The sequence below is a fragment of the Microcaecilia unicolor genome, chromosome 9, assembly GCF_901765095.1.
Source record: "Microcaecilia unicolor chromosome 9, aMicUni1.1, whole genome shotgun sequence".
Classification (NCBI taxonomy): domain Eukaryota; kingdom Metazoa; phylum Chordata; class Amphibia; order Gymnophiona; family Siphonopidae; genus Microcaecilia; species Microcaecilia unicolor.
Window position 1 is genome coordinate 48698008 of NC_044039.1, and position 19414 is coordinate 48717421.

Consider the following 19414-nt stretch of genomic DNA (forward strand, 5'->3'; position numbering starts at 1 on the left):
TTCTAGAGTATATAGCGCCCTCTTGACCTATCAAAGACCGATAATGTATTACTTAACTAAGTGGGAGACTGCCTTGGGTGTGTCTTATGAATATAATCAGTGGGAACATATATTTAAATCTTTGCTTAAAGTGTCGATTTCTAGCAATTTGATGGAAAATGGCCATAAGATCTTGTATAGCTGGTACTATACACCAAAGAGGCTTTCCAAGATGTTCCCCACCAGCTCAGCACTATGTTGGCGTCATTGTGGAATCGGAGGCGGACATGGTGCACGTTTGGTGGACCTGCCCGCGAGCGCAGGAATTTTGGACTATTGTACTGGACTTCGTATTTGCTCTTACAAAGACACGCTATTCCGTTGAAAATGGAGCATTGCCTTTTACATGTTAAACCTTATGGAGTTGAAGTCATCTATTCACCAACTGGCAGCCTATGTCTTTGTTGCAAGTAAGTTGTCATTGGCAGCAGCTTGGAAACGACCAGCCCTCCCCAATGTACGGGAGATATTGCGTAAAATGGACTATATCACTTAATGTCTAGATTGACCGCCCTGCGTACGGGACAGCTGGGGCCCTATCATCGGGTGTGGGATCTTTATACGCAATGGACTGCGGGACCTGGTCCCTCATTATTAATGAAGTAAGGGTACTGGCTCATGTCAGCAGCAAGCATAGGGAGGAGGGGAGGGGGGAATATAGAGCAATGTTTGTAAGGTTCTTATATGCTGTGTGACTGACACAGGCATTGGTTTTTTCTACGTGACTTGATTGTTATGCATACTTAAAATCTAAATAAAGATTTAAAAAAAAAAAAAAGAAATGTTTGTGCCTCATCAGGACTTTTCTTAAAACTGATTTTCTTAGAGTGCTTTCAAAACTTAACATTCACTTATGAATTTTGGATTTACAAGGATAAATTTTACATTCACTGGGAGATTTACTGTAGATTCCTGCCTGTATTTTTCTGTTGTGTCCACATGCTACATGCTTTTAAACTCTGTAATGTGCATTAGCTTGCCCATTTTCTCTTCCTGTTGAAGTGCCCCAAATTTTCTTAGTCATTGGTGTTCCCCTTGCTTCACACTGTTAACAATCCTCTGTGTTTGTCCATTTTTCCTCTGCATGCCAATATTGTTTTTGCCTCTACTTCTTCACCAAGAGATAGATCCATGCACCTGCTACTCAATCTGTGAAGAATAATATTCTTTTCACTCCCCGAGTTTCTCCCTTTTACACTCATGTGACCTTTTGTTCTTTTCTATTAAAAATGTATGTCTCATTCATTATTTATATATTGTGATATTTGAACATGTCTATCACATCCCTCTCTCCTTCAGGAGAACAGATTTATCTCTAGAAATAAGCAGTGGATTTCACAAGTCCATCTTAATAATGGCTTATGGATTTTTCTTTGAGGAAATTATCCAAACCTCTTTTAAAGCCTGCTAGAATAACTGCTTTTTACTGCATTCTCTGGCAATGAATTCCAGAGTTTAATTTCACACTCAGTGAAGAAATATTTCTCTGATTTGTTTTAAACTTACTACTTAGTAGCTTCATTGTGTGGCCCCCTAGTCCTAGTATTTTTTGGAAAGAATAAACAGCGATTAAGCTCTACCTGTTCAACTCCACTCATATTTTTATAGACCTCTATCATATCTTCCCCTCAACCATCTCTTCTCCAAGCTGAAGGAGCCCTAGCCACTTTAGCCTTTCCTCAAAGGGAAGTCGTCCCATCCCCTTTATCATTTCATCGCCTTCTCTGTACCTTTTCTAATGCCACTATATCTTTTTGAGATAGGGTGATCAGAACTGCACACAGTATGCGCGTGTGATCGCACCATGGAGGCGATCCAAAGGCATTATAACATTCTCATTTTAAAAGGCATCATTTTTGTTTTCTAGTCCTTCCTAATATTCCCACATTCTAATTGCTATTTTAGACACTGCTGCACACTAAGCATAGATTTTCAACATATCAATGACGACACCATAGATCCTTCCGTGACGGTAATTCCTAATATGGAACCTTGTATTATGTTAGCCCATAGTTTGGGTTCCTCTTTCCACATGCATCCTCTGCATTTGCTCACATTAAACATCACCTCTGCCATTTGATGTCCAGTCTTGTAAGGTCCTCTTGCAATTTTTCACAATCCTCTTGCAATTTAATAACTTTGAATAACTTCGTGTCATCATAAAATTGAATTACCTCACTAGTTGTTCCCATCTCTAGATCATTTATAAATATGTTAAAAAGCAGTGGACCCAGTACAGATCCCTGTGGAACCCTAGTATCTACCCTTCTCCATTGAGAATACCAACCAATTAACCCTACTCTCTTTTAACCAGTTTTTAATCCACAATAGAACATTACCCATGTAATACAGTAACAAAGAGACCTGTTTGGTCCATCCAATGTGCCCAACAAGATAAACTCATAGCATAAAGTATGATGATACTTCATATGTATACCTGATCTTGATTTGTCCTTGGCCATTATCAGGGCACAGACTGTAGAAGTCTGCCCAGCACTGTCCTTGTTCTCCAACTTCTGAAGTTGTCAATGAAGCCCCAAGTCAACCCATCCATAATCAGGACCCAGACCGCAGAAGTCTGCCCAACACTGGCTTTGCTTCCTAATTACTGACGCTGCAATCTAATCACCATTAAGCTTATTTGGATCCATTCCTTCTAAAGAGTATCCCTTTGTGTTTATCCCACGCATTTTTGAATACCATTACAATTTTCATTTTCAACTCCACCACCTCCTGTGGGAGGGCATTCCAGGTATCTACTACTCTCTCTGTGAAAAAGTACTCCCTTACATTATTCTCAAGTCAGGAAATTCCTCAGGAGACTTTCATGAAGTACTTTTAACATAGTAACATAGTAGATGACGGCAGAAAAAGACCTGCACGGTCCATCCAGTCTGCCCAAGAAGATAAATTCATATGTGCTACTTTTTTATTTGTACTGTCCTCTTCAGTGCACAGACCGTATAAGTCTGGCCAGCCCTATCCCCGCCTCCCAACCACCAGCTCTGGCACAGACCGTATAAGTCTGCCCAGCACTATCCCTGCCTCCCACCACCGGCTCTGGCACAGACCGTATAAGTCTGCCCAGCACTATCCCCGCCGCCCAACCACCAGCCCCGGCACAAATGCCTATTGAAAATCCAGATACACAATATCAACTGGCTCACCTTTATCCACATGTTTATTTGCCCTTCGAAGAAATGCAGATTTGTGAGGCAAAATTTCCCTTCATTAAATCCATGTTGGCTTTGTCTCATTAATCCATGCTTATGTACATGCTCTAATTTTGCTCTTCATAATAGTCTCTACCATTTTGTCCTGCGCTCACATCAGGTTCACCAGTCTACAATTTCCCAATCACCTCTGGAACCCTTTTTAAAAGTCGGCGTTACATTGGCCACCATCCAATCTTCTGGTATCATGCTTGATTTTAAAGATAAGTACATACTAATTGCCACACTGGGAAAAGACAAGGGTCCATCGAGCCCAGCATCCTGTCCCGACTGCAGCCCAATCCAGGCCAAAGGGCAACCTGCAAGCTTCCCAACGGACAAAACATTCTATACATGTTATTCCCGGAATTGTGGATTTTTCCCCCAAGTCCAGTTAGTAGTGGTTTATGGACTTGTCCTTTAGGAAACCGGCTAAACCCTTTTTAAACTCTGCCAAGCTAACCGCCTTCACCACGTTCTTCCGGCAACGAATTCCAGAGTTTAATTATGCGTTGGGTGAAGAAAAATTTTCTCCTATTTGTTTTAATTTACTACACCTGTAGTTTCAATCGCATGCCCCCTAGTCCTAGTATTTTTGGAAAGCGTGAACAGACGCTTCACATCCACCTGTTCCACTCCACTCATTATTTTATATACCACTATCATGTCTCCCCTCAGCCATCTCTTCTCCAAGCTGAAAAGCCCTAGCCTCCTTAGTCCTTTCTTCATAGGGAAGTCGTCCCATCCCCGCTATCATTTTAGTCGCCCTTCGCTGCACCTTTTCCAATTCCACTATATCTTTCTTCAGATGCGGTGCCCAGAATTGAACACAATACTCAAGGTGCGGTCGCACAATGGAGCGATATAAACGGCATTATAAACATCCTCACACCTGTTTCCATACCTTTCCTAATAATACCCAACATTCTATTCGCTTTCCAGCCACAGCAGCACACTGAGCAGAAGGTTTCAGTGTATTATCGACGACGACACCCAGTTCTGCAAGTTCATTTTTCAATTCTATCAGTACTCTGGGATGTATACCATCCGGTCCAGGTAATTTGCTACTCTGCAATTTGTCAAATTGCCCCAATACATCTTCCAGGTTTAGAGAGATTTGTTTCAGTTTCTTTGACTCATCAACACTGAATATCGTTTCTGGAATTGGCTTGTAATATACCTAACAAACCCCCCCCCCACCCCCCCCCACCCCCGTTTACTAAGCCACATGCTAATGCCGATAAAGCCCATTGTCACGTTTTCAAAGCAGGAACTAGGTTTGTGAGCCCTTGGGCCACTGCCGAGGAGCGGCAGTGGCAGGCAAAACCACCCCACACCAGGAACCAGACAGAACTCAGATAGGAACAGCAAGAGCAAGCCAAGATGGCCGCTGCACTGGGATGTGTGAACGAGAGCTCTGGTTGATTTCCTGTCTTGAGTTGCCCCAAGGAGCGCTCCCCGTGAGAAATGGGGAAGAGGAAAGGCAAAACAGTGGCTCCTACCTCCTCGAGCGCTGTTTCTGGTCCCGCCTTGGTGCAACCCACGCTGGAAATATTGGAATCCGTCCACCGGGAAATCGATAGAAACTGCCTCTATAATCTCCGAAGTGGCAGCTATGGAGCCAGTACCGAGGGCACTACTCTTAGCCCTCTTGCAGGACTGACCCCGCCCACAACCTGGAAGCAGAGGCGGACAGGAGGTAGCGCTGCTGGAACAGGCGTCCGTGAGGTCGACCTACATCGGCGGTAGTAGGTCCGGTCCAGGCCTCTACTCCAGGTACAAATACAGCGTCAGGGGATATTTTCCCATAGCCTTAACCCATGAGACGTTGTTTTCTGGGTTAGGAGGAGGTGTGTCGAGAAACCTGCAGTAATCACTATGGATGTGATATGGGAGGCCATACAGGGGCTGAATATATCCCTTCAACGTATGTTTTAATGCCACTCGACTGAAATAAGACAATTGAAGGAAAAATCTGAGCAGCACACCACTAGACTGGATATTGTATCAAGATAAATTTTCAAATGTTGACTCTAGATTACAGTCTATTCAAACAACAGTGGTGCCTACTATAAAAGAGAACAAAATCCAAGCTAGGAAATTGGAGTATATAGAAAACCCAGAATAGAAGAAATATCCTTCGAATACTTAATTTCCTACTTCTGCAATTTATAACATCAACTGAACTATTGGAAAAATACTTTTTGGAAGTTCTGGATATTCCTGTCCGAAAGTCACCCTATGGTGAATAAAATGCAGTATATATCAAAAAATCTCCAGTTACTACTATTGAATCAGTAAACGAGGTGAAAGCTGGACTGGAAGAACACTCAGACTCCTTGAATACAAGTGAAAATACCATGCGGAACAACACGCGGACTTGCGTTTTCTAACTGGCAAGGTAGAAGATCTAGAAAATCGAGTCGGAGATCTAACATCAGAATACGGGGGCTACCGGAATTGCCAGAACACAACTGCGAGCAGATAGTGAAGGCCTTGGCTGCCCAGCTCATGACCACACCGGAGCAGGTTACCTCCCCTGAGGATATACGAATAGAACGGGCGCATCAGGCGCTGGGCCACGCCGAGCTAATGTGCCCAAAGATATCGTGGCCTGTTTCTCCGACTACAAAGTCAAAGAAGAACTTATGCAAAAAGCACGGGTGAATGGCCCAATCACATGGAACACCCACCCAATTGAAATAGTCCAGGATATATATCAACCACTACCCTTAAGCGTAGACGAGAGCTACGGCCACTTCACAGAACAACTACGAGTGGAAGGCATAAAGTATAATGGCAGCATCCTTTTGCACTGCTATTTTATAAAGCAGGCAAACAATGCAGAATTACGTCACTGGACGAGGCTCAAGAGCACCTGGAACAAGAAGCAATGGCGGAACCCGCGACACAAGCCGTCCAACTACAGCCCACAGAACAGCACCAAAGCGCGATGGCAGCAAGTTTCACAGGGTCGAGGTCGGCTGAGAAGGCAGCAATCAGGCCATGCAGGTCCCAACCAACGCTGACGGATTACAAACAACGGAGCCTGCAAAAGAGTTATGACGACATCTCCGGAGGGGGCTGCAATGCTGTGTGAAACTGAACACTGTGCAATAGCACCAGGCTGGTAACATGTTCGGGATTTAATTCACCTTACCTACTTGACATGCCACCCTTAATGGGAAAGACATTTCTACATGGTTTTGTTGGGGAATAGGGGAGGGGGTGGGAGGTAGGGATTTGGGAGAGGGGTGCCGGTGGTGGTTACATACAGTGGGGGAAATAAGTATTTGATCCCTTGCTGATTTTGTAAGTTTGCCCACTGACAAAGACATGAGCAGCCCATAATTGAAGGGTAGGTTATTGGTAACAGTGAGAGATAGCACATCACAATTAAATCCGGAAAATCACATTGTGGAAAGTATATGAATTTATTTGCATTCTGCAGAGGGAAATAAGTATTTGATCCCCCACCAACCAGTAAGAGATCTGGCCCCTACAGACCAGGTAGATGCTCCAAATCAACTCGTTACCTGCATGAACAGACAGCTGTCGGCAATGGTCACCTGTATGAAAGACACCTGTCCACAGACTCAGTGAATCAGTCAGACTCTAACCTCTACAAAATGGCCAAGAGCAAGGAGCTGTCTAAGGATGTCAGGGACAAGATCATACACCTGCACAAGGCTGGAATGGGCTACAAAACCATCAGTAAGACGCTGGGCGAGAAGGAGACAACTGTTGGTGCCATAGTAAGAAAATGGAAGAAGTACAAAATGACTGTTAATCGACAAGATCTGGGGCTCCACGGCAAAATCTCACCTCGTGGGGTATCCTTGATCATGAGGGAAGGTTAGAATCAGCCTACAACTACAAGGGGGGGGAACTTGTCAATGGATCTCAAGGCAGCTGGGACCACTGTCACCACGAAAACCATTGGTAACACATTACGACATAACGGATTGCAATCCTGCAGTGCCCGCAAGGTCCCCCTGCTCCGGAAGGCACATGTGACGGCCCGTCTGAAGTTTGCCAGTGAACACCTGGATGATGCCGAGAGTGATTGGGAGAAGGTGCTGTGGTCAGATGAGACAAAAATTGAGCTCTTTGGCATGAACTCAACTCGCCGTGTTTGGAGGAAGAGAAATGCTGCCTATGACCCAAAGAAACAACCGTCCCCACTGTCAAGCATGGAGGTGGAAATGTTATGTTTTGGGGGTGTTTCTCTGCTAAGGGGCACAGGACTACTTCACCGCATCAATGGGAGAATGGATGGGGCCATGTACCTGTACAATTCTGAGTGACACCTCCTTCCCTCCGCCAGGGCCTTAAAAATGGGTCGTGGCTGGGTCTTCCAGCACGACAATGACCCAAAACATACAGCCAAGGCACAAAGGAGTGGCTCAGGAAGAAGCACATTAGGGTCATGGAGTGGCCTAGCCAGTCACCAGACCTTAATCCCATTGAAAACTTATGGAGGGAGCTGAAGCTGCGAGTTGCCAAGCGACAGCCCAGAACTCTTAATGATTTAGAGATGATCTGCAAAGAGGAGTGGACCAAAATTCCTCCTGACATGTGTGCAAACCTCATCATCAACTACAGAAGACGTCTGACCGCTGTGCTTGCCAACAAGGGTTTGCCACCAAGTATTAGGTCTTGTTTGCCAGAGGGATTAAATACTTATTTCCCTCTGCAGAATGCAAATAAATTCATATACTTTCCACAATGTGATTTTCCGGATTTAATTTGTGATGTGCTATCTCTCACTGTTACCAATAACCTACCCTTCAATTATGGGCTGCTCATGTCTTTGTCAGTGGGCAAACTTACAAAATCAGCAAGGGATCAAATACTTATTTCCCCCACTGTATATGGAACCTATTCTGTTTATGGCTGATAAAGAATTGAAATGTGTTACATTGAATGTGAGAGGGCTCAATTCGCCTACAAAACGAAAGCTAATGTCAAAGATATGCTGCGCTTACAGAATGATGTAGTTCTTCTACAAGAATCTCATCTGAAAAAAATGCCATGAGAAACTAGTGTGCCATGGACGATACCCCATCATTAAATTTGCCTCTTGCGCAGCCATGCCTAAAAAACGAGGGATAGTGATAGCGCTTTCGGCGTCTCGTCCGTGGCAAGTTTTAAAAACTATAAGTGATAAAGAAGGTAGATACCTGATGATGGTGGTCTCTATATGCAATAGTGTTTATACTGTACTTAATGTGTACGCCCCCAATCAAGGTCAAGGTCCTTTCTGGGAACAGATAGAACAGATCCTACAGCAACACCAACAGGGCCACTTATTATGGGAGGGGACTTCAATGTTACTAACATCCTCCTACAGATAACTCCACAGGATCAGCAATATATGCAAAAGCAGACAGGAAACTATTGAAAATGCTAATGGCTCGATGGGGACTGATAGATATATGGCGAGAGAAACATGGTAATGAAAGGACTACACATATTACTCTTCTAAGTATAAGTCATACTCTAGAATAGATGGGTGGTTAGGAGATGTTAACATAGCGAACAAGATACAAGAAACTTGCATAGAACCACGCACATGGTCTGACCACTCCCCAGTAGTGCTGGCAATCAAAATGGGCGCTCCCTTTGTAGGCCCAAGATACTGGCACCTAGATGACGCTTTGTTATACGATGAGAAGAATGTACGAGAGATAGAAAAATACATTGTTGAATACCTTAAATTTAATGATACAGGCGAGGTTCAGGTGGTCAATCTATGGGAAGGCCTTAAAGTAGTGATCAGAAGACAACTAATAGCACTACGCGCCCATATATTAAAAACTCGCACGGAACGGGAAAACAACATCAGAAAGGAACTTAGACAGATAGAACAGAAACAAAAAGCACAGCCAGCAGATACTAATGAGGCAGAGAAGCTACACCAATTGAGACTAACACTCAATGAACTTCAATTGGAAAGCCTAGCTGCACAACTACAGCAAGCCCAACAAGACACTTTGAGTTCGGGGATAAGCGGGTAGGCTCCTGGCCAATAAGCTTAAAAAACAAACTCAACGAAACCATATAGGGGGGATACGGAATGCAGGCGGACAGCAAATTGCACAAATAGAGCAAATGCAAAAATCTTCTTAGAGTACTACACATCCTTATATGAGAAAGGACCCACATTAGAGCCAACAATAGTGGAACAATACCTATGGGACAGTGGCACCCCCAACTGAGAGGAGGGAGAGCGAGCCTTTATCGGCCCCCATAACACTTGACAAAATCAAGTGGCGATTGCAGATAGCGCACATGGTAAAGCTCCTGGTCCTGATGGGTACACGATAAGATTTTAATAAAATATTCGCGAAATATCTGACACCAATATTAGAGCGGCCTTTTAACGAGCTGGAAGAGGCTCAACAGCTACCGCAATCATGGAAGCTAGCAGCAGTCACACTACTATTGAAGCCAGGCAAAGATCCACAACAATGCAGTTCCTATCGCCCAATATCTCTTGCTCAACGTAGACTATAAACTTTTCATGAAAATTCTGGCCCATAGGTTATAAAAGCAGCTCCCACATTTAGTTCAGGCAGATTAAGCTGGGTTCATAACAGGGCGACAAACCTTTGATATATCCGAAGCCTCATTCATACCATTCAATACGCAAGGGATGAACAAATACTGGCACTATTGTTCTCCATAGATGCAGAAAAGGTGTTTGACTACGTTGACTGGACATATCTTTTTGCAGTCCTGCAGGCAGATAGGGATAACGGAAGATATCTGCAATGGTTACAACTCATATATAAAGATCCGAAAGCGATTTTAAAAATCAACGGATCATATACAAATACATTCCCGCTTAGGCGCGGCACTAGGCAGGGGTGTAACTCTCTGCCCACCCCTTTTTGCCCTACCTTTGGAACCGCTAGCATGTATACTGAGAAATGATGGGGAAGTGGGGGGTGTTATAAGAGGGCGAAAAGAGCAGAAACTTATGTTATTTGCTGATGACATATTACTCACTCTCACACAACCTGCAATATCAGTACAAAAAGTAATAGATCATGAGGCATATTATGGAGCAGTGTCAGGGTTTAAACCCAATGTAACCAAGTCTATCCTACTAAAGTTGTGTGGAGGAGTGGCCTAGTGGTTAGGGTGGTGGACTTTGGTACTGAGGAACTGAGTTCGATTCCCACTTCAGGCACAGGCAGCTCCTTGTGACTCTGGACAAGTCACTTAACCCTCCATTGCCCCATGTAAGCCGCATTGAGCCTGCCATGAGTGGGGAAAGCGCGGGGTAGAAATGTAACAAAAATAAAAAAATAAATATCACAGTACCGAATGAAGAGGTACCAGAGCTTACGAGCTGCATTTCCCTTCATCTGGGCACAAAAATCCATCAAATACTTAGGAATACAGATCACCCCCAACACAGCAGATTTGTTTCAGGCTAATTTCCCCCCAAAGATAGATGAACTCTTTCAAGAACTAATAGATGGGAAGACCTCAACCTATCTTGGAAAGGGAGTACCAAGATGATGTTGCTCCCCAAGTTGCTATATTTATTTCTAGCATTGCCTATCCCGATCCCTGCCTCCTTTTTTTCACAAATACACAGGAAAATGTTTAGATACATTGGAAGAAGCGGCCTCCGCGAGTGCGAAGAGCCATGATGTACGAAACACTTGACCGGGGTGGCATGGGAGTACCCAACCTCTACCTATATTATCAAGCAGAGCAATTAAGAATACTGTCAGATTGGGCCCCTGGGGCAGCAAAGAAATGGATGCACTGGGAGAGAGCATGGATAGGCAGTATGCGATAGAGGATATTCTATGGATACCAGGGGGGAGAGCTGACACATATAATACAAAGATTACCTGTCAGCTAAAACACCCACTCTAAAACATGGCTACAAATTAGAAGGCACATGTTCCGGAAAGGAAATACTTCCGAAGAACAGCAATAAGATGGGTGGAGGGCTTCCCGCTAGGGGGATCAGAAAAGATATTTGATACCTGGGCCACAGCAGGCTTACACACACTAGGTCAAGTATGGTCAGAGGGGAAAGCGATTAATTTTAGTGAACTTCAAGAAGAATATGGACTGATGGAGAGAGACCTGGTCTATTACTGCTGTTTACGCAGCTTTATTAAAAGAAGTGCACAAGATGAGCTAGACTTAGAAGAAACAACCCTAGAACTAGCAATGCGCAAGGGAGGGAGCAGAGGTAGCATATCCCGAATATATCTCACACTGCTGCGTAGGACCGACCCTCAAGCCGCCTACCATAAGAGGTGGGAGAAAGAGTTACAAACCACCCATCCTAGAACAACATGGATGAGCAACTATAAATACTACTCAAAGCATCTCCAGCACAATCTATAAATGAAAACGGGCATAAATTACTATACTGGTGGTACTATACCCCAGACAAACTGCAAAGATATATCTGGGAACCTTGGGGCAATGTTGGCGAAAGTGTGGCCTTCGGGGCACATTTTACCATATTTGGTGGGAATGTATGAAAGTGGAAATGTTTGGGAGGAAAGTGGTGAAATTGGTAAATAAGGTGCTGCAACATCATACCCGAAAGGGCAGAACATTGCCTTCTCCATTTCCGGCCCCGATCAATCTCAAGTGGGCAGCACAGACTGCCACTCAATACTTGTAGCGGCTAAGATAGCACTTGCACGAGCCTGGAAACAAGCAGAAACACCAGCATTGCAAGTGATAACTCAAAAGTAGACTTTCTCTATCAGATGTCGAAACTGACAGCCAAGAGGAAAGGCACCATGAGAACTTTTACAAGCATATGGTCATTGTATGAACAATTTCAAGATCAAGAGCTAACACCACTGGACTGAGGGAGGGAGGGAGGGTAAGGGAATAGGAGTAGATACTGGTTGAAGATATATGTAATTGGCTTGTTATGTTTGTATATTGTTGCATTCTTAATAAAATAATTCAAAAAAAAGTATCAGGATAATTGAAATCACCCATTATTACTGTGTTCCTCAGTTTGTTAGCTTCCTTAATTTCTGATAACAGTTCTGCATCAGTCTGTTCCTCCTGGCCAGGTGGACAGGAGTACACTCCTATTACTATCCCTTTTCCCCTTTATACATGGAATTTCAATCCATAGGGATTCCAAGATGTGTTTGTGTCCTGCAGAATTTTTAGTATATTCAAGGCCCTCCTTAACATATAATGCTACCCTCCACCAATTTGATCTACCCTATCACTGCAATATAACATGTATCCTGGTTTGACAGTGTCCCATTGGTTATCTTCCTTTACCAGGTCTTAAGAGATACCAATTATATTATATGTATACCCTGGAGGAAAGGAGGAACAGGGGTGATATGATACAGACATTCAAATATTTGAAAGGTATTATTCCGCAAACGAATCTTTTCCGGAGATGGGAAGGAGGTAGAACGAGAGGACATGAAATGAGATTGAAGGGGGGCAGACTCAGGAAAGATGTCAGGAAGTATTTTTTTCACAGAGAGGGTGGTGGAACGCTTGGAATGCCCTCCCGCGGGAGGTGGTGGAGATGAAAACGGTAACGGAATTCAAACATGCGTGGGATATGCATAAAGGAATCCTGTGCAGAAGGAATGGATCCTCAGAAGCTTAGCTGAAATTGGGTGGCGGAGCAGGTGGGGGGAAGAGGGGTTGGTGGTTGGGAGGCTAGGATAGGGGAGGGCAGACTTATACGGTCTGTACCAGAGCCGGTGATGGGAGGCGGGACTGGTGGTTGGGAGGCGGGAAATACTGCTGGGCAGACTTATACGGTCTGGGCCCTGAAAAAGACAGGTACAAATTCAAAGTAAGGTACAAATTCAAGGTAAGGTATACACATATGAGTTTATCTTGGGCAGACTGGATGGACCATGCAGGTCTTTTTCTGCCGTCATCTACTATGTTACTATATCTTTTCATTTAGTGCAATATATTCTAACTCTCGCATCTTATTTCTTATGCTTCTGGCATTTGCATACAAACATTTCAATGTCTGTAGTTCCTATTTACAACTTGCTCAGAAGTTGACAGTGATAATTTGTATCTTGAAAATCTGTCTGCTCTTTATTTAAAGACACCTGGAGGCATATTTTCAAATCACTTAGCCTTCCAAAGTTCCATAGGTTTCTATGGAACTTTGGAAGGCTAAGTGCTTCGAAAATAAGCCTCCATGTCTATTATGGTCTCTCTTGCAACCTTCGCTATCGGGATGCCTATCTTCCCTATTTTGGTGATATCTTTTTAAAGTAACTTGTTTCAAAACCATGCTCTTTTGAGCAACTGTTGGCCTCCTCCAGTTTCTAGTTTAAAAGCTGCTCTCTCTCTATTTTTAATGTTGATGCCAGCTGCCTGGTTCCATCCTGGTTAAGGTGCAGCCCATCTTTCTTTCTTAGGTGAGGGTTTTTCTTTCTCCATTGAAGGTAACAGCTGTTAGACTGCTGGCAAAAAGACATCGAATCTGGATGGCACTGGACCCAAGAATTATCACCCAGTATCAAATGTGCAGTTTCTTGGAAGACTGATTGAAAAAGGGCTCTGTTTCAACTATTGGATTTTGTGAAGGAGTGTAGTACTTTGAATAGCTGTCGGGCTTTCATAATTCTCACAGAAAATGTGCTGATGATGACTGAGGATGGTTTACAGCTATGGCTGGATAGGAAGATATTCAGAGTTGGTAACATTGCTTCTATAAACCACATGTGAGGCTTTCATATTATGCTGTGGTGGTTACAAACAATGGAGATATGCAGTGCATTTTTTTATGGTCTCGACTTATTGTTTCTTTATTTACTAATGAATATATTAATATGGATTTATTTAAAAGACTTGTATCTCGCACTATCCTACAACCTTAGGAGGGTGCGTATTTAGCTCAGATATCAGTAGCAGCTCAAGGTAAGTTACATTCATTTAAGTATTTCCCAGTTCCCAGAGGGCTTTCAATCTAATTTTGTACCTTAGACAATGGAAGGTTAAGTGACAGCAGCAGCAGCATTTGAACATAGCTTTGCTGGTTGCCAGCCTGGTGCTCCTACACTCTACATGTATTTGGTCCTGGTCATACAGGTTTTTCAAACTTGGGATTTAGTTTTCAAATTTATGTGGATGATACTCTACGGTGTTATGTTCTGTTTTATTACTACTGGGAAGGATTAGGATGGTGGTATGGAAATATTGAAGGAGTTCTTAGCACTTCCAGAACACAATGATTTAGAAGAGACAGCCTAGCCCTATTTTCCTATAGATAAATGCAGGTGCTGTGCAAAAGTGTTTGCTTTCCTGAGATCAGACAAAAGTGTCCCTCTCCTGTAAACTCACCCACTCACCTTTCTTTTACATGCATATTTCAGCTGCACATTGTGGCGTATCTGCTCCAGTCGCTCCTCTCTTTTTTTCCTCTTGATCTGCTCTTCCTGTTAGGAAAACAACAAGGAAAACGATGCCTCAATGTGAAATTTTCTTAATCCCTCCATTATACTGCACCTAAGGTCCCTCTGTGTCTACCCAATGCAGACTGAATTTTGACTACTTCTGCTATTCCAATTGTACATTATTCTCTTATTAAAGAAGTATTTTCACACATTCTGTTTGAAACTTCTGCCCACTGGCCATGTATAATTGATTCTCTATCCCTGAGCTCTTTGTGCTATAGAAAGTGCTATTTTCTAATACAATATTGAGGCCTGTAATAGATTTAAATGTTTCTATTGCATCTTGCCAAGTACTGACATATCTTCCCAGGATTCAAATTAGTAATGTCTAGACTTGAAAGCAATAATTTTGTCACTAAGCTAAAAGGCCAGATTCAACCTTTTTTGGATTCAGTTACTTGCCTTTCCAAATCTGAGCTCTAGATGAGTTATAATTCAGATACAGTAGGTATTTCTTAGCCTAAGATGGCTTAAAATCTAACTTTGTTCTGCTCTAGGTGAGTTATAATTCAGGTACAGTAGGTATTTCCTAGCCTAAGATGGCTTAAAATCTAACTTTGTTCTGCTCTAGGTGAGTTATAATTCAGGTACAGTAGGTATTTCCTAGCCTAAGATGGTCACAAGGAGTATGAGAATCAGGTTTTGTATCCTGGTTTTCCTGGTCCTCAGTGTGCTACTCTAACCACAGGGCTACTCCTCCACACTCAATCCACAGCAACTTCAAACCTTAGGATTTTAACATCTGACCTAACACAACACCAGAGCCTCTTAAGCAAGCTAAAGAACCAGCCTCAAGTGCAGCATTTTGTTCATCTACAAAAACCAGTCTGTGCGGCACTGAGGGGAACAGTGTGGACATCCCTAGAGATGTTCCTTGTGGGGAGTTGCAATTCAGCCACCTTTGCAGCAAGTGGCATTAACCCTGCTGGTCAGAGGCTGAACTGCTGAGTTACTATGACAGGATTAATGAAGTGATGCTGCCTGGCAAGAAACAGTAGCTTCACAATAGACATGAAGTTAAAAGCTCTGGAACTGAGCAAAACAGAGAGGCCCAGGAGGGAGGTCCAGAAACAAAGACCCTAGGAGAAGGAATTGGCTGTAAGGAACAAGCCAGAGGTCTTGATACAGAGGACTAAGAGAGGAAGAGCAGGAGCTCAGTGTGATTAAACTGACAGTATTGGATTGATGAGACCTGGCTGAGGTAAGTCAGGAGTGCATTTTATTGTGGGGATCTGGCTGAGGGAAGCCATGAGAAGTACTGTGACCGGGAGGTAAACCATGGTGGTTGGTGAAGTAATTGTCTATTGCTCATGTTTGATCTATTCTTACTGAACACCGCCTTGAGTGAATTCCTTCAAAAAGGCGGTAAATAAATCCTAATAAATAAATAAATTGTGCAAGTGTATTTAAGTGTGCTGGAAACATTGACACTACTTAAGTGAATTATACAAGAGTGCTGGAGAGTTGTGTAAGTATACTGGAAGCCTTGATATTCTTGAACTGAATTGTGCAACAGGAAGCATTAATATTATTTGAAGTGAACTGTGTAGTGTGCTGGAGGTCAGCTGGAGTCGGACCCAACCAGTGAAGTAGAACTGAGAAGCGGTGTTTGGGGCGAGGAAACCTCACACCCATGGACTATTTGGCCTGCTAGGCAGAGGACTATACAGGTGATGTAGAGAAACTGCTTGACTTTACAATCCCGATTCTGTGACATAACAAGCTGAGGATTAAGCAAAATAAAAACTTTATTTTGAGTTTGTAACTCCTATCCGGCTGTATCATTTATCCAGTCACGCCAAACCCAGCTCAGGCATCTTACACAGTTTTTAAAACAACTGATAATGATTAAAAAATGGTTAGCAACAGAATGAACTGACAACTGGGATCTACTCTAATGAGTATCTCTTATTGTACTCTACAAAACATTTGTGAGATTTCATAAGTAATTTCATATAAAGGGACTAGAGTCTGTCCTTCAAGATCCTACTTGGAAAAAGGTGAATTTAAGAGGACATGTTCACATTTTATTGTAATACTGAGATGTGCATATTTATTCCCCAAAACAAAAATACTACTACTTATTTCTATAGCGCTATTAGACATACGCAGCGCTGTACACTTGGACGTGAAGAGACAGTCCCCGCCCGACAGAGCTTACAATCTAAATAAATAAGGCAATTCAAGTCAAAACTGATGATGTACTTTCCTCCCAGTAAATGGACAAATAACTAAATAAATTACATTATTATTAACTATGTAACAATATTAATTGTTGTTGCCTTAACCCACTGGCATGTAACAAGATTAAATATTTTTGCCTTAAGTCATTGGCATGTCCCACAGAAATTAAGCACTGCTAGGATGCCAGATGATTAGGAGACTTCATCATAGTACAGAAATCAGTTATGTGAAGACATTTAATATGGTTGGTTAAGGTTTCTGCAATTGTCTAATTAATGCTTGGCAAAATGAAATCATGATGAATGCGTCATGCTATCAAAATAAGAAAAAAGCCAAACAGAGGTGGAGGTGCACTTGATCCCTACGAAAAACAGTTCAATGTAGAGCAGAGAAGGAGTAGGGAAGATAGGCTTTTCCAATCGGTGAAGGAGACAAATGGATGATAAAAACTTTATTGGATAACATCGAAGGTGACTCGACAAAGCTGCTGTGTTTCGGCGCCAAAGCACCTGCCTCAGGAGTCTACAAAAATACATATAAATAAAAAAACCTAAACTACAAATATAGCTAAACACACATAAATGTAATGAATAAATAAAGGATGTCATATAAAAACAGATCTAAACATGCATACGTACATGATAAAACCTCATATGGACAAATTTGCTTATGTGTAGTTTAAGAGAACACCATCTTTATAGTGAGAATTACATAAGTACATAAGTAATGCCATACTGGGAAAAGACCAAAGGCCCATCAAGCCCAGCATCCTGTCCCCGACAACGGCCAATCCAGGTCAAGGGCACCTGGTAAGCTTCCCAAACATACAAACATTCTATACATGTTATTCCCGAAATTGTGGATTTTTCCCCAAGTCCATTTAGCAGCGGTCTATGGACTTATCCTTTAGGAAACCGTCCAAACCCTTTTAAACTCTGCCAAGCTAACCGCCTTCACCACGTTCTCCGGCAACGAATTCCAGAGTTTAATTACGCGTTGGGTGAAGAAAAATTTTCTCCTATTTGTTTTAAATGTACTACACTGTAGTTTCATCGCATGCCCCCCTAGTCCTACTATTTTTGGAAAGCGTGAACAGACGCTTCACATCCACCTGTTCCACTCCACTCATTATTTTATATACCTCTATCATGTCTCCCTCTCAGCCATCTCTTCTCCAAGCTGAAAAGCCCTAGCCTCCTTAGTCTTTCTTCATAGGGAAGTCGTCCCATCCCCGCTATCATTTTAGTCGCCCTTCGCTGCACCTTTTCCAATTCCACTATATCTTTCTTGAGATGCGGTGACCAGAATTGAACACAATACTCAAGGTGCAGTCGAACTATGGAACGATACAACGGCATTATAACATCCTCACACCTGTTTTCCATACCTTTCCTAATAATACCCACATTCTATTCACTTTCCTAGCCGCAGCAGCACACTGAGCAGAAGGTTTCAGTGTATTATCAACAACACCACCCAGATCCCTTTCTTGGTCCGTAACTCCTAATGTCGTAGCTATAATTCGGGTTCTTTTTTCCCACATGCATCACCTTACACTTGCCCACATTAAATGTCGTCTGCCATTTAGCCGCCCAGTCTCCCAGTTTTGTAAGGTCCTTCTGTAATTTTTCACAATCCTCTCGCGAGTTAACGACTTTGAATAACTTTGTGTCATCAGCAAATTTAATTACCACGCTAGTTACTCCCATCTCTAAATCATTTCTAAATATATTAAAAAGCAGCGGTTCTAGCACTGACCGCTGAGGAACCCCACTAACTACCCTTCTCTATTGTGAATACTGCCCATTTAACCCCACTCTCTGTTGCCTATCCTTCAACCAGTTTTTAATCCACATTACCTCCTATCCCATGACCCTCCAATTTCCTCTGTAGCCTTTCATGAGGTACCTTGTCAAACACATTTTGAAAATCCAGATACACAATATCAACCGGCTCCCCTTTGTCCACGTGTTTGTTTACTCCTTCAAAGAATTGAAGTAAATTGGTCAGGCAAGATTTCCCCACACTAAAGCCATGCTGACTTGGTCTCAGTAATCCATGTCCTCGGATGTGCTCTGTAATTTTGTTTTTAATAATAGTCTCTACCATTTTCCCCGGGACCGACGTCAGACTCACCGATCTATAATTTCCCGGATCTCCCCTGGAACCTTTTTTATTGTAACCAACCACAATAACACAATAAACAATGACTGTCCAACAGTTTCAAACATGCACAAATATGCTTAACCATGAAAATTATGCACTTTGTCAAACTAACTCTTATCTGGTTACAGCATTTGCTTATTTCCCCCCCTCCCTCCATCCTATCAATCCTTAACCCTTTCCCACCCCTATCTCTCCATTATAAAGCATAAGAATCTAAACATCATCTCTTCACGCATCAGTACAATCAAGGTAGCCTCTAGAGGTTTAACAGGTGACTCCGGGCTGCCGGTGTGAGAGTCTGCCATAAGGGAGCCCAACATCGTTGAAATTTCTTCCTCGCTACTGAGTCTAAGGTGGAAT

At 42.8% G+C, this 19414-nt stretch overlaps 1 protein-coding gene across 1 annotated transcript in view; it reads right to left on the minus strand.

Moving 5' to 3' along the window:
• LOC115477495 (putative ATP-dependent RNA helicase DDX11-like protein 8) overlaps positions 1-19414 on the minus strand; it is a 348371-nt gene that overhangs the window by 251739 nt on the left and 77218 nt on the right. Inside the window, 1 exon segment of the mRNA XM_030214406.1 lies at positions 14600-14686. Coding sequence (XP_030070266.1) covers positions 14600-14686 — 87 coding nt within the window.